This window comes from Rhineura floridana, chromosome 19 (genome assembly GCF_030035675.1).
Source record: "Rhineura floridana isolate rRhiFlo1 chromosome 19, rRhiFlo1.hap2, whole genome shotgun sequence".
Lineage (NCBI taxonomy): Eukaryota > Metazoa > Chordata > Lepidosauria > Squamata > Rhineuridae > Rhineura > Rhineura floridana.
Window position 1 is genome coordinate 251,598 of NC_084498.1, and position 20,834 is coordinate 272,431.

The window sequence follows — 20,834 nt, forward strand, 5'->3', positions numbered from 1 at the left end:
CAAGATTTAAAACAGGGTAGCTTTGCCACCTGTTTCAGTATAGCAAATCCCTGCAGTCCACACAACAACCATCTCATTTACTATCTACATAAAAGGCAGAATTCTTCCCACTCCCCACCCACCCCATGATGATTGTGGGGGAGGACTTTCAAGTCTCTAAATGGCTGTCACAAAAGACTTGCTGTATGCTGCTTCGGGGGCAGATCTAGATGTAATGGAGAGTAGATTTCAGGTGAACATAAGGAGAAATATAATTGACAATAAGAGCATGTTAACATTGGAACCAGTGACCTAGAGTTGTTCTCCCTTCCTGGAGGATTTGAAGTAGAGGCCCAGCAGCCATCTTAGGTTCTGCATGGATAGGAGGGGCAGGTGGGAGGGTCTAAAAGCTCTGCCCTGTCCAACTCTGACTGCAAGGCCAACCAGCTCAAGTGCCATTCAAACCTTGATTTGCCAGTGCTCCCTGCCCTTCCTTGTGCCTTGAACCCAGGGGCCAACAGAACTTTGGAGCCCTGCCACCTCTTCGGTGCCAAACAACAAGGCCATCACAAAGCTTTCTACAAACATTTAAAAAAGTTTATTGACAAACAAATTGTGATTTGGTCCAGCAGAAGACAGACCACAATCCAATGCTGCTTGCTTCAAATGAACTGACCAGCAAAAACATTCCCAAATCTCCCCCTCCAGGCTACCCTTGTGTGACACCATGCCCCTGGGAGGAGGCAGAGACAAGTTTTGATGATAAAAAGGATTCATCAATACAAGTTTTAATTAAAAACGGGCTTAGAAAATCTGCAAAATGCTCTATGAGAGCTGGCCAGTTTCAAGAGAAGGCTTCTACCCAGCTTTGCCCAAGAAGGTAACTGTGGCTGGCTATACTTACCTCAGGAACAGGAAGACTCTCCCCCTTTCCCTCACTGGTATTACTCTTCATAAAACAAAATTTAGCCACCATAATTGGCAAGTGCTACTTGTGAAAATGCACTCCACACACGTCTCACTCCCAGGGTGGAACCAGGGCAAGACCCAACTCTTACCAAAAAAATTTGGCTCCGCTGCCCTTGGCACCCATCAGCTGTGGTGATCTACAGAGCCACTTTTATATGCTATTTAAGAGCAGCCAAGTGGATTCTGATCACCCCTCCACACCCTGAGACGTTTGGACTGTTTAACAGCTGCTTTGATTTGCAAGTGGAGGACCATGTGAAAGAAAAATAACCATATCAGAAATGCTTTTCCCAAAACGAAAAAAGCAGCTTCACAATCTTGCTAAGGCTAGAAATCAAGGTCTAAGGCAAAGGTGGCCCACCAGATGTTGTAGAACTTCAATTCTCATAATCACTGGCCATGCTGGCTGCAGTGCATGGGAATTTGGAAGTCTAGCATCTTCGGGGGGGGGAGATAGGGTCTTCACTCTGATTTAAGATGTAAACCAGGAGTGGAGAACCTTTGGCCCTCCAGATGTGCTGCAGGCCAAGCAGGGATAGGCAAGCTGGAGGGCCAAGGTTCCCCACAACTGATGTAAACTTTTTGACACAATTGTTCTTTCAGAGCTATATAGAAACAATTTCACATTAGCTGTTGGGGGGGCTGGGAGGATGAATTAAAAAACAAAACTCCAACATAAAATTAGGCAACTTAATGCAAGATGCAGAAAAACAGAAAAAAGAAGTGTGATTTAAATGCATCTCAGTCAAGCAAGTTTTGCTGATGTTGCCCTCCCCACACAATTCTGGGTTTATGAAAGGCCCCTTTTATAGCTTTCCAGCAGTCAGTAAACAATTTTTCTGAGTACAAGCACTTTATGCCTTTCTAGACACAAGAGAACCTGATCTAGAGGAAAGCAACTTTGTGATTTATGGTTAGCATTTTGTGTGAGTGCCTCAAGTGGGCTGGCAGTGCCAACCATCCATGGCTCTGATCCACAGGCACAAGGTAAAATGAACATGAAATCTGATGTTTTAGGCAGGTAAATATTTAAAATGGCATAGGTTATGAGAACAGATGGACTAAAGCTATCAGCTCTGTCACAACAGCCAAGATCCACCTTCCTCACCACTGCAAGAAGACCACTGAAGTCATCTTTGGGAGAAGGTAGAGGGCAAGCAAGATTCAGCCAATGGAAGTTAATCTTTGTCAAAGTGCTGTTCCCCAAAGCTGTTCCACTTATCAGATTCTAAGGTAGAAAGCCTGTAAACCAGCTCCCCAGTCTGGTTGAAGCCTTCCTTTTTTGACAGGTTGGTGGTTGGCATTCTGTGGGCCAGACTGTGAGAGGGGCAACTGCAAGTCCCCCTCCCTGTGTGGCAGACCAGCCACAAGACTTAAGGGGCTATGGCAAGATCTAGCCTCTCCTTTTTAAAGCGGGTGAGCCCCTTTTACACCAGTGGCGTTCCAAGTAGAACAATGCTTACAGCTCAGCAGGCATTGAGGGATGGCCTGAACCAGAACACCTAGAGCCTGAATTTTACTCTGTACAAAAGGAAGGAAAAAGTTACGGCCAAAAGAAACAAAAATCCCTAACAACTCGCACAACACATTTCTTTTCAGGGAGTCCAAAGTGCCGTCTTTTACATGTTCCACACTTGTTACGGTCTGCTCTAGATTATTAGTTCTCACAGTTCCCTCCCCTGAACGATCCAATCTGTTTGGAGGACAGAAGACAAGTGGTCCACCATGGCAGCGCCTCCCCTTCTCTGTCTACAACTCCATCTCCTCATCTGCACCCCCAGAGGGTCCCAGAGTGCCATAGAGAGTAGAAGTAGTCATCTCTTGCTGAGGCTGCTCAGAATACGCTTCTCTCTGTGGAAGAAAGGCACCTTCAAGGGCTGCTGGCTTTGCAGGGCACCTTTGGGCTGGCAGTGGTGTGTAGTTTTTAACAGAAACAGGCTTTGCCCTTTCAGTAAGGAACTCAGGCAGAGGCTTCCAAAGCACCAGCTCCATGGAGGGGCGGCTCCTGGGGGGGAGAGAGCACAGTAGTTACAGCTGTTCAACCCAGAGATCCCTGCTGCATCAACACTCAGTTACCTCACTGCTTGAGTGTTACTGCTGCTTTAGAGTTCATCCCCAGTTAGGTAATTGAGGGTTGCCCTGTTTTAGTTCTGCCACCCCTAAAAAGCCATCCAGGAAGATCTTGTCACAGGCTCCCTGGGTGTATGAAGCTGGCAAAGGTGAGGGCAAAGGCATCATCAACTGAGACTTGGTGGTCATTTTCTGTCCACAGCTCTAGCTTCTTCCGAAGCACCAGTCAGCCAGATGTCCTCTTGCCTGAAGGGCCCACTTCCCTTTTGGCAGCTACTCCACAGCAACAAAACTTACATGGACTCGATTATTTTCTTTGTTAGGACTCCTTCATAATCCTTCTTCAGCCCTGTTTTCAGTGTGTCGGACAGGATGAGGGTAGGCAGGGTGCTGACACTCCCCTCTGTGAGGACACTGTCTTCGTCTTCGTCAATTATTCTGGCAATAGAGAGAAAGGACACATTGATGAGACAAGCTTATCGCAAGGGCTGACCAGCCTAAGGACCTTTGCTTTCATATAGAATAAATTATTTTTGAAATATTTATAATCTGCACTTTCTAAAGGAAGGCAGGGAGGGTTCCTGGTGAACCTCTACTGGTAGGGAGGCAGGTGAAGTTGACCAGGTGGGAACCACCAGAAGTTGCCCCATCAGAGAATCTCAGTGATCAAGGTGGAGCATAAGGAACCAGGCGATCCTTAATGTGCTTTGGGCCCAAGTTGTTTAGGGCTTTGTAAATTAGCCCAAGTGCCCTGAACCAGGCCTTGACAGCAAATCAGCAACCCAGGTATCTCTCAGCAGCGGAGTGACACATTGCCCCGGCTGTGCCTACCTTTCTTCGATCTCCTGCAGCTTCCTGCGGGCAGCCTCACACTGCAGCTCACCCATGGTTTGCTCCATTTCTTCACACGGGATTTCAAGCGGCTCAGGTGGGCAGGGAAGGTGATTGAGGCCCTGCGGTGAGAGCCCCGTCCACTCGGCACCAGGTGCTGTGGAGCCCAGTCCAGCTTCAGTCCACCTCTTCTTGCCCACAGGACAGCTGGGAAATGAACAACTCTGCTTGCATTTAGTCATCTGGAGCTGCAAATGGCACCTGTGAGCCTGACCAACACCTGGGATGGCCCGACCATCACCCCCCAACCTGCTCCCTGCACCGCCCTCGCGGGAGGGCAGGGCCTTGATCGGTGCAGGCAGGCGACCTTTGCTAAGGGGCGCAGGAGCCTGCTCGTCTTTGGCGTGGCTAGTGTCCCACCCCCTCTGGCCAGCGTTCCTCTCTCACTTACTCATCCGGCTCCTCGTCCATCTTGTGCTTTTTCCTGCAGCAGGCGGGCGCCCTGGGAGGAAGAAGCGGATACAGCAACCTGAGCAGAGCAGAGCAGAGATCGCGCAGGGGAGGCAAAGGGGCCGCATCAAGCCGACCCGCGCAGCAGCCCCCCAGATCAGCCAGCCAGGAAAGCAGAGGCTTCCGCCGGGCCCTGTCCGCCGGCCCTCCCGCCCCGCTCGGGGACGTACCGCGGGCGGCTCTTCTGCGGCAGCAGCACGGGCGGAGCTCCCCTCTCGGGGGCCAGCGGGCTGGCCCGCGGCGGCGGCGGCGGCAGATACAAGTCCGGCCGGCGGTGGGTGGCCCCGTCGGAGGAGGCACAGCTGCTCCCAGGCCCGTCCAATGCGCTCGGGGGGCCCCCGGCGGGGAAGGGACTGTCGGGCGAGGCGGGCGGCCCCTGCAGGAACTCCACCAGGGGCGCGCCGGCCCCCCTCCGGCCCCCTCCTCCCCCCTGGAAGGCCCCCTCCAGCGCCGCCATGCGTCGCGCCCTCGCCGGAAAGCTAAGCGAGGCCGCGGTCGGAAGAGGGCCGGCGAACCCTCGACGCGGTAAGCGCCTCGGCAGCTGCACAGGCCGGGCGGCAGGAGACGCGTGTTCGGGAGATGAGGCTGCTTCACACGTGACCGGCGCGCGATTCCTGGACGCGTGACATCCGACACGTGTGCACCGGGCCCGCGCCTCTTCCTTCCTCCGAGCCCAGCGGAGAAGAGGGGGGGGCGGGCTTTCCTCCTTCCTGGTCCGCCGCCGCCACAGAGCCTCTCTCTCCGGGAGGACGCCGGGAACTGTAGTCCGGGCGGCGCTAAAGGCATGCCGGGAGCTGTAGTTCTTACGCGGGAGGGGGCTGCAGAGCGCTTCTTCGGGCGCCGCCAGCAGGGGGCAGCCTCGTCTGCATCGATCCAAGCAGACGCGCCGCCAGGAGGGCGGAGGAGGAGGAGCCGGGCTGGGCCGGGCCGGGCCTGCTGCTGCTCCCTCTCGCAGGAGCCGCCGTCGGAGGGACGCAGGAGGAGGATCTGGCCCTTTCTGAGCTGCGCTTTACGCGGGAGAAACGCCGTCGGGGTCCCTGGGGAGCGTGTCCCCTGCTCCTGGCGGGTGCCTGGTCACGGTGTGAGCCTTATTCAGAGGTGGCGGCTAGCCTCTGAGATCGAACAGAGGGCACGGGGGAGGCAACACCTGTGGGGAAAGCAGCCTCTTCGGCCGCAGAATGTTTAGATCAAGCCGGTACATTGGGATCAGTTTCAGCTTCTTCCTTCTGAGGATGTGGACAAGGTGCTTTCGACTGAAACCTACCACTTGCCTAACTGATCCATGCCCATCCTGGCTCTTAATAAGCTGCAAAGAGAAATTGGGCGAGGGGATCAAAGTGGTGGTAAATGCATCCTTGCAAGAGGGTGTGATGCCATTAGCTTTCAAGGAGGCAATTTTAAAGCCAATCTTAAAAAAGCCCTCCTTGGATCCCCAAGTTTTTAATAACTTTTGCCCAGTTTCGAATCTTCCATTCTTGGGCAAGGTCATTGAGCGAGTGGTAGCCAACCAGTTGTCAGCACACTTGGATAAACGGATTACTTGGATCCATACCAATCGGGTTTCAGGACTGGTCACGGAACTGAAACAGCCTTGGTCGCTCTGGTAGATGATATGAGGAGGGCATTAGATAGGGGAGAATTCACCTTTCTTGTCCTCCTCGATCTCTCAGCAGCTTTTGATACTGTCAACCACAGTATCCTCTTACATCGCCTGGAGGGATTGGGAATTGGAGGTACTGTATTGCAGTGGTTCCGTTCCTTTCTCTCCGATAGGTGCCAACAGGTAGCATTGGGGGAGGAGGTTTCAGACCCTTGGCCTCTCAATTGTGGTGTGCCACAGGGTTCTATCCTCTCTCCCATGCTATTTAACATTTACATGAAGCCACTAGGGACAATCATTAGGAGATTTGGGCTGCAGTGTCACCAATATGCGGATGACACTCAGCTCTATCTCTCGTTTAAATCTCCACCAGAGTTGGCTGTGGAGACCTTGTCCAATTGCCTGGAATCCGTGAGTGGATGGATGGGAAGGAACAGGCTGAAGCTGAACCCCGATAAGACCGAGGTGCTGCTTGTGGGGGACAGGGGAAGGTTGGGAGATGTTGACCTGAAGTTCAATGGGGTGAGTCTTCCCCTGAAGGACCAGGTCCGCAGCCTTGGGGTGGTACTTGACTCCAGGCTGTCCATGGAGGCTCAGATTTCGGCAGTGAGCCGGGCAGCCTGGTATCAACTACACCTCATACGAAGGCTGAAACCCTACCTTCCTGCTCATCAGCTCCCACTGGTAGTACACGCCCTGGTCACCTCTCGTTTGGATTACTGTAATGCGCTCTACGTGGGGTTACCCTTGAAAATGGTCCGGAAACTACAACTTATACAAAACGCGGCGGCTAGACTACTTACGAATAGTCGCCGCCGGGATCACATCACACCTGTGTTGTTCGATCTACACTGGCTTCCAGTTGTTTTCCGGGCCCAATTCAAGGTGTTGGTATTAACCTTTAAATCCCTATACGGTTTCGGCCCAGTTTATCTAAAGGAGCGCCTTCAACGCCACCAATTATGCCGCCCGACTCGATCAGCCACACAGGGCTTTCTCTCAATCCCGCCAACAAAAACAGCTAGATTGGCAGGAACTAGAGAGAGGGCTTTCTCAGTGGCGGCCCCCACCTTCTGGAACTCCCTCCCACAAGATCTATGGCATGCCTCTTCCCTAAATGTCTTCCGAAAAGCCTTAAAGACCTGGCTCTTTCAACAGGCCTTCGGGATTTCCGGGGAGGGCTAAATGCTAGGATTAAATGCCTCATGCCCTGTATTATTATTGCTTTTGCTGTCGCACTGTTCTATTTTGTATTTTGTATTATTGTATTGTGTTTTAATTTTTCACATGTAAGTCGCCTAGAGTGGCCATTGGTCAGATAGGCGACGCATAAATTAAATTTATTATTTTATTATTATTATTATTTTGTAGGTTTAAACCCTGCGCTGGAAGGATCAGGACCTCCTGCCGTCGTTGTTGCCTTTGGTTGCAGTTGGCACGCGACTCCCCATCACAGCGACACTGAATTCCTGGATACCCGAATTGTTTTCTGCGGGACAGCCACAATCGCTTCTCCAGTAGCAGAGGCCTAAAAACAAACCAGGAGCCTCAGGTCACCTCTGCACCGTCAGTATTTTGCAAGAGGGAACCAAGCACATACCTGAAAGTTAGGTTTGCAATGAAAGTCGAGCAAAGTGCTCTGTTGCCCTGGTACAACAAATCCACTTAAAGAAACAAACAAAAAAGACTTTTTGTTGTTTGGAAAGTGTCACTGGGAAATGAACAAAAAATAAAACATACTGCCCCCAGCAAATCGGGATGAGTGCCAGTGGGCACTAGCTGTCGTACAACCTCCCTGCAAACAAACTGGAAGGAATGCTCAATAAAAATGAATTTCATGTAAGCAAACCAGGATGAATGACCAATAGACAGGTTGTCTGGAGGAGCCCTAGATAATGGTGCCTGCACATTTTGCCTCGTATCTCAGGTTCTGCAAATCCTAGGACAGCCAACAAGGGCAGACAGGTATACTCACAAAGGAGCAGCAACCTTCAGCGCCCTCAGTGAAGTGGGGATGTGATGTGCTCCTTTTGCCTGACTAGCCAACCCCAGCTCTTGTTAACAGCCGACTGCCATGAGACATACCATAGGGTGTTTTATGTGCCCCCATGCCCAAGACAGGTCTAGTCATTCATGTCAGGATCACGGGGAGCCCTGGCCTGGTGGATCAGCTTAGGACTCGCATGCAGGACCATCATCACCACCACCCAGACACACACTAGGAGAGTGTTCCTTTGCCTTAGGCAGAGGCTTGAAGTGGAGGAATCTGCAGGTGGAGCTTTTCAGGCGAGGTGTGCTGCAGAGCACAAAAAGAGGACTGGGCTTCTTCCCACTTTCTCCAAGCCTCTCTCTGTTGACATTCTCTCTTCTTTTTGCTGTACATTGTGGGAAATGGTCTTGCCTCTTTAGCCACCTGGATCTCTGCTGGGCTGCTGCCATTGTTTCTTTCGACTGCTCTTTCTTTCTGTTCACGCTCCAGAGACTTTCACTTTAATTCCAACAGAATTCGGCCAACAGCAGCTAAGTTTGGAAAGCTCTGAACAGTGCTCTTCTCTTGCCAGGCAGAGGGTTGGTAATACCACGGGATCCAGACAGAGTCCCAATTGTAGCCATTGGGAGCCCTCCCCACCGCTGGGCTGGTTTAGATCCAGCTCAATGTTTCCAGCCAGCATGTGAAAGCTGAGTCAGGTTGAGGGGCTCAGTCTTTCTTACTGGTGCCTCAGTGGGCCTCTGGTGAAGGGCTGAGATGCAAGGGTAAGGCTCTCTGCCGCTTTCACACCTGGTTATTTAATTAGCTCTGCTTGTTACTCCACATTCCATGAAATGCTATAAGTGTCCTGCCAGAGGTTCAAGGGAGGAATGAGAGCAGATCACAAGGTAATTGTCTCCTCCCAGCTGTGGTTTCCATTTATTTGTTTATCTCTCTCTGTTCATTGACAAATGGGGGTCCATAATTAACTGGTCATTAATGTGCATGTTTCCCTGAGCGACCACAACAAATGAACTTTTCACAGTGGGTGAAAAAGCTCTTTGTAGGGTGCAGCCCCCAAATACTTTGACTCACTAGCAAGCTGTGATGATACCCAGCCCATAAAACTCCACAGCCTGCTGGAGCTAGAGTAGCTTGGCCTGGAGACTGGTGCAACAGCAATATGTTAATGTGACACCTCTCAGCCTCCTGCTGTAGTTGAGGCATCTTTGTGAGGAGAAGGCAACCAGTCTGGCGCTGAGGATGGAGTACCAGCCGCTGCTGAAAGGTAAGCAACCTTGACTCACAGGTGAAGAGGTGCCCCAGACTGTGGGCTGTCAGGAAGAATTGATAAGTCTTCAGCTTAACAATGCAACAGGCTCTCTGTATGTGCATGTGTGTAGTGTAGAGGCATCAGCTGAGGATGCCACATTTTGCATGTTCTGATTCAAAGGGCATTCCCTGTAAATACAGCAGGGGAGTTGTGCATCAATAATTCCATTCAACTGACAACTGAAATTACTGCAGGCATTTTTAAGAAGTATGTGAAATTTCTCTCTCTCTCCCCATGCCCCTTTCAGGATACAAAACCTTCCAAGGTGGCTAGTTGCAAGTAACATTAAACTTCATTCTTTAAAATCACAGTAGGCCCCAAATACCCTCTGAGGTGTTGAGATCGGCAGAAGGGGCCCTCTAGATAGTTCTGCCGCTCTTGGTAGTTCAGGGGGTGCCAACCTGGGAAGAGGGCATTTTCTGTGGCAGTCCCTAAACTGTAGAATTCCCTCCCCACAGAGGGGTGGTTTTTGTCATATGCTGAAGATGCACCTCTTTCACCTGGCTTTTGACACCTGCGAAATATATACTTTAGAACCCACCCTGTTCTTCTGCTTATAAATTGTTTTAACTGAGTTCAATAGTGTATTTTTATATTGTTGTAAACTGCCCTGGGGCCTTATGGTGAAGAACAGGTAAGAAAGCCAATAAATAAAAAAGTCATCAGTATGTTTCTTATGGGGGGGGGGGAGAATATTCCAGCTGGAACTGGCCCTGAGGAGGTCTTTGCCTGCCTCTTTCCCTCCCTCTCTTTCCTGGAATGTCTTTTTATTAATAAGGGGGAAAGTGACTTTTGATTGTCAAATTTCAGTTTTCTGCCTGTTGTACTGTAAGCATTTAGACGTCACTGTCGGTGAATAAGCTATTTTTTTTATGTCTAGGTGATGGGTATGGAGAATTACACTCTCTCTTTCAAGATACTGGCACCCAGGAATACATATAGAGTGACTGGTGCAGAATGGACAAAAGGCAGCAGTTTTACAAATGCAGAGTTAAATTCTGACATTCATAAATTGGTGGGAGGGGGCAGAGCCACGACTAGCTTCTGGGGGTCTCGCCCCATATTACTGTGGCTGCTGCTTCAGCGTCCTTTTGGTTTGGGGCAAGGCACATGCCATACTGGATACCTGCTCCTCCTGGCAAGCAGTTGATGGTTCAAGCGACCTCTCTGAACTCTGTTATTCAGTGATAGTCATAACCAATGGCATGAGAGTATTTCATAGTCTTGGAAAGGTGCCTCTTACAGGGCCACCAGATTTCCTTGCCTCAGTGCAGGTCAGATAAGGGAACAGGGATGCAGAAAAATAAGAGCAGAATTAATGTGACCTTGTTTTGTCAAGTGATTAACTAATCAGTCCGCACCAACATCACAAGTAAGAAGTCATGAGACTATCAACAGTGATAGATTTTGATATCTGGCATGACTGCTGTGCTCTGACCACATTCTGTGAGAGCAAAAGGTCACTTGCCTCTTCCCAGTGTGAGGTTGCCTCCTTGCCTGTCTGTAGGACTAGGACTTGAGCTGAAGCAAACGCCCAAGACTTGATAAAAGGTAAAGAGAGGCACAAACTGGCAGTTTTATACCAAGAGAGTTACTCCTCTCCACCTTGCCCCCACCCTTGGAGTGTGCCACAGTGCCAGTCTAGAAGCACAGCCCCAGAGAACAAAAGCCAGGGTGACATTGGGCTTATTTCAGCTTCTGCTTTCCAATTTGGGACTCTGATGTCCTTCTCAAAACATTTAACCTACTCAACCTTCAGGAGCTCCAGGATGGGTGGGGGTACAATCACCCAGTGTGGTGTGTGTGTTTGCATGCCTTTGTGCTCACCCCAGCAGTGGCATGCCAAGGGAGTGCCAATCAAAGAGGCTGTTCTCTCTCCAGGGCCACTGTCCGGAGAACGGGAAGGCTTCACAGGGGTGCCAGATGCAGTGGGAGATGGGGGGCTTGAGAGGCTACTTGGCCATCTCCCCTTCAAAGCCCCTCCCTGCCAGCTGCTTGAGGCATGCAACTTTGAACATTGGAATTAGATGCTCACCATACCTGCCACTCAACAAACCCTATTCAACTGTAGACCCCAACACACACACCCCAAGAGTGGGCTGGCCATTCTTCCCTGCTCTACTCATTTTCCATTTTTGTTACGAACTCTGTAGTTGGCCATTGTGTTCTGAATTTACAAAGGCAAGAGTGCAGACTCAAAGGGAGCTCTTACAGACATGAGGGGCTGGTGTTCAGGGATCCTGATTCTGCAACTCCTACTGAAGGTCACAGTGAGACTGTGGGCATGCTAGTAGCCTACAGCAAAGCATTTCCATTGGCCACACCTGGTTGACCTGCTGAAGAACTGTGAAATCTCTTTGAAGTGATTTAAAAAAAAAAACACCCTGCAATGGAACTGATTCAACAAGGTTTTAAGAGTAAAAAGGGGTGGGGTTTGACTAGCATTGTCATGTGCCCCCATTTTCAGAAGAGAGAGGTGGAGACACACTGGAACCCGCAGAACGGGAAGTGTCTCTCTCTCTCTGCCCTCAGTTAGGGTTGCCATATTCCAGTTCCACAAATCCGGGCATGCTAATTTGCATATTATGCAAATATTTGCATATTATTTGCATATTGTGCAAATACTTGCATATTAATATTTGGATTGTCCAGTTGTTTTGTTTTTGTGCCTAGGAATTACCACCAAAAACTGGGGAAAGATGTGAGAAATCTTTTTTTTTTAATTACATTTTCAGCCTTAAATGCCTAGACTCTAGTTTCCAACACTATGGAATATTTATTGATTGATTAAGAGGATTTATATCCTGCCCTTCTGCTGTTAAAAACTGAGCTCAGGACAGCTTAGAAATATAATAAAAACAATAAAAATACACAATCAATATAAAAACACAATAAAAACACAAAACAGCAACAAACATAAAGTAAGTCAGTGCACCAGTCCGGTTAACCATTACATATACGATATATTTCAGAGATGTGGTGGGTGGAGAAAAACAAGAAGCTGGGCTGCATAAACAGAGCTATAGTTTCCAGGTCGAGGGAAGTAATAGTCCCACTATATTCTGCATTAGTTAGGCCTCATCTGGAATATTGCGTTCAGTTCTGGGCACCTCATTTTAAGAAAGATACAGACAAGTTAGAGCAGGTTCAGAAGAGGGCGACAAGGATGATAGCCGGTATGGAGAACAAGTCTTATGAGGAAAGGTTGAAGGAACTTGGCATGTTCAGTCTGGTGAAGAGAAGGCTGAGGGGTGACATGATTGCACTCTTTAAGTACCTGAAGGGCTGTCACATAGAGGAGGGTACAGATTTGTTCACTGCTGCCCCAGAGGGTAGGACTAGGTCTAATGGTTTTAAGTTGCAGGAGCAAAGATTCAGATTGGACATTAGAAGGAACTTCTTGACAGTAAGGGCAGTTTGGCAATGGAACCGACTGCCTAAGGAGGTGGTGGGATCCCCTTCGCTGGATGTCTTCAAGCAGAGGCTGGACAGCTATCTGCGGGAGATGCTCTAGCTGTGGATTTCCTGCTGTGAGCAGGGGGTTGGACTCAATGGCCTACAAGGCCCCTTCCAACTCTATGATTCTATGATTCTATTCTATGATTCTAAGCCAAAATGTTAGAAAAAGGAGTCTTGCACACCACATGCTCAGTTCTATATACTGTAGCAGCAAGTTTTACAAATTCCTCCAGTATTCCACTGGTGCAGGCACTCAGACATTCAAAGTATCTGTATGTTTCTTAGGTTTTATAAAAGCAGAGCTTTGCTTAACTCAAAATTTCTTCTCCTTTGATCAACCACATCTACAAAGGTTCCACCTCCCTACTCAAAATGAAACTGGGCAACAACCCCACACATACCTTGCTAATTAGATTACCAATGCCAGGATGTCTGTCTTATCGACTACTCTGCTGCTCCACCCCCACCCCCACCGGGCATCATGAAAGACCCAGTCCTGGATGTGAAAGTTGGACAGTGAAAAAAGCGGATAAGAGAAAAATCCACTCATTTGAAATGCAGTATTGGAGGAGAGCTTTGCGCATACCATGGATTGCGAAAAAGACAAATAATTGGGTGTTAGAACAAATTAAACCAGAATTGTCACTAGAAGCTAAAATGGTGAAACTGAGGTTATCATACTTTGGACACATAATGAGAAGACATGATTCACTAGAAAAGACAATAATGCTGGGAAAAACAGAAGGGAGTAGAAAAAGAGGAAGGCCAAAGAAGAGATGGATTGATTCCATAAAGGAAGCCACAGACCTGAACTTACAAGATCTGAACAGGGTGGTACATGACAGATGCTCTTGGAGGTCGCTGATTCATAGGGTCGCCATAAGTCATAGTTGACTTGGAGGCACATAACAACAATAACCTCTTCAAAGTACTGATAAGCCTCTTGTTTTAATTAAAATAATAATTATAAATTCTTGCTCTTATCACTAATGGGAGTTAATTATCTTGCGTATGCCCATAGTAAATTTTCAGATACTCTCAGACGCTCAGCAATTTTCAAGTGGTCTATGTAGAAGAAACGTTTGGGAACCCCTGGTATAAGACATCTGCTTATGTCCCTATGCTGCTCTCACTTTTAGGTGCCTGGGATGCATGCATGTGGACATACCTCCTTACAATTATGGAAAGTGATTATTAATAATAAGTCTCCAGACACAAAGTTACGTAGGTATTTATCAGTTGTTTAGTAGAAAATTCAGAAGTGCAGAGTCCCTTCATGATAGTTGCAGCCACGTACACTCTTTTTTGCTCCTGCATTAAGAATGAGATCTTTGTTAATGCATTCTCTCACAACAACAAACATCTCTAGGAGCCAATCAGCATGTAAGTGAAGAGCGTTAGCAACTGAGAAGAGTCTTCTCAGTGGCTGACTCACCTCCTTTCACTCTGATTGGCTCCAATCAGCAGAAAAGGCAAGGAAGCATATTAGAAGACTCTTCTCAGTGACTAACACACTCCCTTTTAATGCTGATTATAGGATGCTTGGAGACATAGGGACCCTGCTCCCAAAAAAGCAGAGGGACTAAGACCCCCCTGGGTTACTACACTCCTGGTGCTTATGGACATGACCGTAAAATATTTTGTGACGTGCAAGTTCGATATGACATTATTTATTAAGTGTGTTTAGGATTACACTGATGGCATTCCCAAATATGTACTTTCACACAGACTTTGCTTTTCCATAACACAATGTTTGTCCAAGCTGCCACACTTGGTGGGGGGGGGGCACTACTTGCACACCCCTTCCATAAGCACATCAAAGTTGGATACACACCTGAACCAAGACCCAGACAACAGGGCACTCAAAAGAAAAAGGTAATTACAGTGGCTGATTAGATCTTGTACAGTGGTTATACTGACTGGGCAGCCACTGTCCTTCATATTTTACAAAATACTTTTTCCTATACACAGATTAAATTTCTGTGTATGAAAAAGTAATATATGAAGTGGTGTCAATAGTGAGAAAAGTAAACAAGTAAATGGTGATCCAAATGTTTTTCATTCTCACATTATGAAGCTAGTTGCCAGATGATGTATCACCTTCCCTACGAATGCAGCGTAGACTGAAAAAACAGCACCCAAGCCACCATTCAATACGTGCACATGTTCTTTCCAACATGAATCTACAGGTCTCAAAAAGTAATGTGTGACAAAGTCCTCAAACACCTTATAACATGCCTCAAACATGGTCTCTTGTTCTACCAGCATGCCTTCACACCATCACTTTGCCAAAACATAAGGATAGGTAAATTGCTTTTAGGGAGGGTCACAATTATGATTTCCTATTTATTTAAAATACATAAAAACAGCCAGGGGAAGATATTGGAGAAATATAAAATAAATACAAATAAAAAAGGGGGGGGAAGTAAAGAGATCTGAAATGTGCTACTCACCATCTCTCAGCCTATCCTCGCCTCAGGATGAAAACAATGGAGAACCATGACCACCCCCAGGAAGAAGGGCACACTTAAAATGTAGAGGAAAAAATCAACTACAACCATAGTGTGAAATCAAATACTTATTGGGACACAGTATGAAGAAATATTTATATAAGCATGACTATCAAATATGTTTATTAATTATACAATCTGTAAAGATATTTATAGTGCAATCCGATGTTTGTTTACTCAGAAGCAAGTCCCAATGTATTCAATGGAGCTTACTCAAACTGGGAAGTGTGCAGAGAACTACAGCCTCAAGTGATAAGGAACGTGTTCTTTCAACTTGTTCTTTTAAGTTGAGACCTTATCCCAGTCTGAGTCTGTGTTGGAATTGCTTTTTAGTATGTTTTTAAGCCTTTTTTTAAAAAAAAGATTTTTTTTAAAGCTTTTAAAAAATATATTTTCACAGATGTTTTAATATATTTTAAAGTCTGTTTTTTATGATGTTTTAAAGTGCTTTTAGTCCTTTTGTTTGCCTCCCTGGGCTCCTACTGGGAGGAAGGGCGGCATATAAATCAAATAATAAATAAACTTCATTCACCCAACCCAAAATTGATTATCATGCCTCTTTAGGCTGTTTTCCAACTGTTTATTCTTTCTTTATGGTTACTGGATTTTAAAGGGATTTATTTCTTATTGTGAGTTGCCTTGGTTTCCCAACCCTACCTCACAGGGTTGTTGGAAAGACTCCATACACACACACTGCAGATGTATAAATACATACAGCCCATATAATAGTTTATTGTCAATCCAGTTGGTCATTGCAGAAAAATCAGTATTAGTTTTAAAAAAAATCAGTAGTTTCCTACAGAATAAAAACTGCAATACCTGCCTACTTGCTAAAATAGGACTGGAGGGGGGACAGAAATAGTTAGAACACAAACACAATTCTTTTTTACATTCACTCAAAAGTCCCATTAATTTACAGCACATTCATAACCATGTCTACTCAAAAGTAAGTCCTATTGAATTCAATGGGATTTGCTCTGGGCATTTGGGATTAGCATGCTTTTACCCCCACAAAAGCAAGTATTGGGAAGGTTTTGAAAACCCTGCCCAGGATCTGACTCCTGCACACAAGAGGGAAAAAAACTGAAATGTATGTACTTACCCAATTTATGTGATTTTCAGATAAACGGGGGGGGACCCACCATTTTCTGGCAGTGCAATGCAATGAGGTTTTCTAGACACTACCCAGGTCAACCAAACTGGCTTCACACTGATTGGCTGCAATCCTGAATGGGCGGGGTTAGACTGAGCTACAAAGTGCTATACAGGACAGATTTGTTTTAAAGAAAGATTTAACAGTCGGGGGGGGAGCTGACTTTTTATGTATATCTTGAGAACCGGACCACCTAGAAACTTAATTTTTTTTTTAATTAAAGCTGAGAATCCAGGCCACCGAAGGGGCTAAACAGGCACTGGGTGGCATGCAAAGAATCCAGGTAAAACCCGGCTAACCAGGCAATATGGCAACCGTACCCTCAGTGCCTTGCTGGATCAGACAGAAGCCCATCTGGTCCTGCATTCTTTGCAAGGATCCTAGCAGCTGCCAGGCATTTATTTGGGAGTGTGATGCTGCCAACCCTGGGAAGTTGTATCATGACAGGTGGGAGCAAACAGAGGGAAAGCAGGGCCAGTAGTTACGTGGTGCTGGGAAAGAGCCAAGGGAGAAGGTGAAGAGAGAGAGGAAAAAGCAGCTGGCCGGGACATCAGGAAGCAGCTGGAGAGAGCACAAGCGGCAGACACTGGCAGCAGGCCAAAGAGCAATGGGAGAATCTGCTATTCAGATGGCGAGTTGGGGTTGGGTCACTCGTGTGTTGCTGATTGCTCCTTACACTTCTTAATTACCAGGCTGGTCCAGTTTATAAGTTAAATCAGCTATTTGTATTTATCAGACTAAACTCCAGAGTGCTTGTAACTCTGCTTCTCCACTTCCATTCTGCAGGACTCCCCTCTGCTTGCACTGTCCGCCTAATGGTGGTTGAAGGTGTGTGATGCTGACATCAAAAGTCTGCTGCCTAGGCCTAAGGTCAGCCTCCTCCAGCCTGGTGCTCACCAAGTGTTTTGAACTACAACGCCCAGCATAGCCACATGGGGCTGATGGGAGTTGTAGTCCAAAACACCTGAAGTTTGTTGAGGATGATGATAAAGATAATTGCATTTCTCCAAAGGCGAAGGCTATCTTAGATACTAATTAATTAATCTACCACGATCTGAAGGAAAGCTCTGGGGACCAGAGATTGTGTGATAGTGTGTGGTACTATTTAGTACTTCTGCACTTAGGAATGAAACCTCCTGCCTGTTCAAAATGTGACATGAGTCCTGAGCACCACTTCTTTCTCTAGCTTCCCACTTGGACACTCTTTTTGACTGTGTGTGCAGCTGGAATTGGAGGGACCTTTCAATATGGGTATAATGTTTCTGTCATCAGTGCACCCACTGAGGTAAGACATCATGTGCTATGCACTGGAGCATCTTTGTCTCTTTACTGTTGCTGTAGATGGGGGGGGGAGTGGGCCGAAGGTTTCTGTGTGCTGTTCTCTAACTCACTGAAGGTTTGGAGGAAAGGTGCATATGGCTTGCACAAACCTTTTCCCTGATTACATTTCATATCTTGTAAATGCCATGAGATGAAATAAATAACTGCTAGGTTGTCAGCAGGACCCACCATCCTTCCAAGAATTGCTTCATGGGGACTGGCTAGCTGAGAGATTGTGGCCATCTTCAGCCCCCTTGACTCATTCAGTCCAAAGTGAATGCTGTGCTCTAGATTTGTGTCAAGTGAAATCATAGGCCACCAAACCCTACAAGAGACAAGGCATCTGGCATCTCCCTTCCACACTGGTGCTCTCTGCATTTATAATATTTTGCAGGAGACAAACAAGAATTAATCAAAACAACCCAATACTGACTAACCCTAATTGCCCCTCCTCCCCGAATATGAAATCTGGACAAGGACTGGCTGGTTGCTCCATTTAGTGTTCCCATAAATCAACAGTAAAGTTGCAGATAATAAACCAGGCTGGTGCTGGTGTGGAGAGGCAGCTGGCGTCCTCTTCCACTGTCAACTGATTCCCTTTCTGATTAAACAGTACCATGTTGGTTTGCTGTAACATTGCATGCTTTTTTAAATAATTAAAAGCAATGTAACCATGGAAAGATAAAAGCAGGAAAAAGAGCGAGATAAACATGCTTATGACTTACTGATCAAGAAGCTGGGGTGAGAGTTCAGTTAGTGCCAGTATATTTTGGTCTACTGGAAAGAAGGCAGCTGGCCCAGATCTCACCGCAGTCAAGCATTCAAAAAGAATTATCACCCCCCCACACAAGTGAGAACATTCAGTATATCTTAGAGAAGAATAAAGGGGTTTGGGGGTGGGGCATAGCTCAGTGTTAGGAATCGGCATTTGGGTAGCTGCTGGGGCCTACTGCTGCTAGCCAAAGCCAATACTGACTTTGTGAGGCTTGACCTCCCCAAATTTCTTTCTCTCCCCCTCCCCAAGCCTCTTGCAAGCCACTCTGGCATGAGGAGGAGTCTGTGCCCTTCTGACAATGGGGCCATGACTTGCTGTGCTGCAGTGTGAGGTTGGCTAGCTGTTGCCAAGAAAACAGAGCCACCACTCTCTCTGGTGGTGGAAGGGTGACACAGAGGTGAAGGGTGGCACAGCCCAGTTACTGAAGCAAGGGATATGATTGTCCCTTCCGCTGCAACACTGGGTGAAGTGGCATGATGTGCTCTGTTGCTTGGTTGCAGATCTTGCGCTATGGAAGGCCAGGAGGTGGCAGGCCTGTTTAGGAGGAGGAGTGAGCCCCAGTTTGACCCATGCACATAATTTGGAGAGCAGGAAACTCTGAGCACTGGCTTTGTTTGTATTTTACTTATTAAGAAGGATGTATAAACTGTGTAATCTAAAACTCTTTAAGTGGTATACATACAAACAATATAAAACAATGATCAGCAATATACAAATCAGCACAGTTTAAAAACAAGCATACAGTACATGGATAGTTCTTATAGGGCTGCAGTTTCTAGCAGGCATCTGGAACGACACAACGAGGGAGGGGGCTTTTCTAATATTAATAGGGAGGAAGTTTCAAAACACAGGTGCTGTCAGCAACACCACACATTGCTCACAAATATGGAGTGAACTTATTAGGGTACTTGTAAGAGTGCAAGTCCCATTGATTGAAGCTGCCAGGAGGGCCCAAGCAACCTTGCCAGTAGACTTTGCATCCATCAGGTCCCAGGCGCTGTCCCTTCGGTGCCATGTGCCACAAAAGGGTCTTGGCTAGCAGGGCTGGGCAAGCTGCTGCCAGGGAGAGTAGGGCAGGAGCCCATGCCAGGTGGGTTGCTGCGCTCATCCACCACTGGGCTCCATGTTCCTGGCACAATGAACTCCTGCCTGGGATCAGACAAAACAGGCAGCCACTGTGTGCTAGTGCCCTTCAGGGAGGATTGGGTGTGGCGGGGGGGGGAGAGTGTTGGTGATGCTGAGCAGCGTTTTTGCAGAAGAGCCTCTCGGGCAGGCTGAGGGGGGCGAAGAGATGGCTTCATTTGGAGAAGTTTGTTGTTGCAACCACAGACACACTTTGTCTTTACACTGCCAGCACATCCACAAGTTTCTCAATGACACCTGGCACAGCCGTTATGGGACAGAGCTCAGTCCCAGCATGCTGACTCTCCTCTGGTCCACCATTGCTTCTGTTTTCTCACTGGGAGGGCTGTTTGGGGCACACCTTGGTGGCAGCATGGCGATCCGTCTGGGCAGGTGAGCAGGATGGGCTCCTCTGGGAAAGCAGACCCTTGTTGCCTCAGTGGAAACTGCTTGACTCTTCAGGGGATTTCATATTAGGAAAAAAAATGGTTGTATTCCTTTATTTATTTTCTTGCATTGTTCAGCCCCACATCTCTTCCAAGGAATGGGAGGCAGTGTAGTCCCCAACCTCATTTTACCCTCACAATGTCCCTGTGAGGTAGACTGAAAGAGTGCAACTTGCCTAAGGGAGTTGGCTGAGTGGATCTTTGAGCCGATGTTTCCTCACTCTAGGCCAAGTGCGGCCCTACTGTGCTAAAAGAAAGAGGAGGAGAAGCGGGGGGGTGTCCCGGGGGGGATCCCAGAGGGGTGAATTTCCATGGTGTGATTTAGCAGGAAAGAGGCGCCTGGATTCAAGCCACTTTATCTATCCCAGTTTGGCTGCTTCTCTTGAAGGACCTTGAATGCTGTGCCAGCTTTTTCCACCAGACCCTTTGAGGGGTATTACAAATAATTCTCTGTCCTTGAATGGTGCAATGCTGTTACCCTTAATGGGGAATGTTATATATCCACACATGTATGATCATGATTATTAAGAAGGCACATTTCTTTTATAATCATAAGGAGTTAAATATTGAACTTCAGGCCTATTGGGGCCCTGAGATTCAAGCTTATAGAAGAAAACCTGGATCTTAATATTTAACTCAAAAACTTGTTGCCATGGTGGCGGTCAGAGAGACCTTCATGTGTTCTTTGCCAAGACCTGCCGAGGCAGAAAATTAATTACCTATTGTTCAGAATCAAGGAGTGTTTAAATTTTGGGGAAAAGGCTGGGATTTCCAATGTTTGATTCTTG

At 47.4% G+C, this 20,834-nt stretch overlaps 2 protein-coding genes across 2 annotated transcripts in view; one reads left to right on the top strand and one right to left on the bottom strand.

Moving 5' to 3' along the window:
* Window positions 1-554: 554 nt before the first annotated feature.
* On the bottom strand, window positions 555-5,115 carry CCDC117 (coiled-coil domain containing 117). The gene is made up of 5 exons (XM_061602938.1): window positions 4,530-5,115; window positions 4,301-4,351; window positions 3,850-4,056; window positions 3,316-3,456; window positions 555-2,953 (listed from the first exon to the last, which is right to left on the bottom strand). Exons 1-5 carry the CDS (start codon window positions 4,814-4,816, stop codon window positions 2,698-2,700), a joined length of 942 nt encoding a protein of 313 aa, XP_061458922.1. The 5' UTR covers window positions 4,817-5,115; the 3' UTR covers window positions 555-2,697.
* A 4,076-nt stretch (window positions 5,116-9,191) lies between these two features.
* Window positions 9,192-20,834, top strand: part of LOC133373451 (solute carrier family 2, facilitated glucose transporter member 11-like) — a 32,366-nt gene continuing 20,723 nt past the window's right edge. The window contains 4 exon segments of the mRNA XM_061603232.1: window positions 9,192-9,216; window positions 10,447-10,535; window positions 17,570-17,668; window positions 19,833-19,993. Of these exon segments, the coding sequence (XP_061459216.1) occupies window positions 9,192-9,216; window positions 10,447-10,535; window positions 17,570-17,668; window positions 19,833-19,993 (374 nt within the window).

Excerpts from the sequence above, each read along its gene's own strand:
- CCDC117 (XM_061602938.1), bottom strand. The coding sequence starts at position 4,816 with ATGGCGGCGCTGGAGGGGGCCTTCCAGGGGGGAGGAGGGGGCCGGAGG. Across the intron at positions 4,057-4,300 it reads ATGGACGAGGAGCCGGATGA|CTGTCCTGTGGGCAAGAAGA; the intron begins GTAAGTGAGAGA and ends TTCATTTCCCAG. Across the intron at positions 2,954-3,315 it reads AAGAAAATAATCGAGTCCAT|GAGCCGCCCCTCCATGGAGC; the intron begins GTAAGTTTTGTT and ends TCTCCCCCCCAG.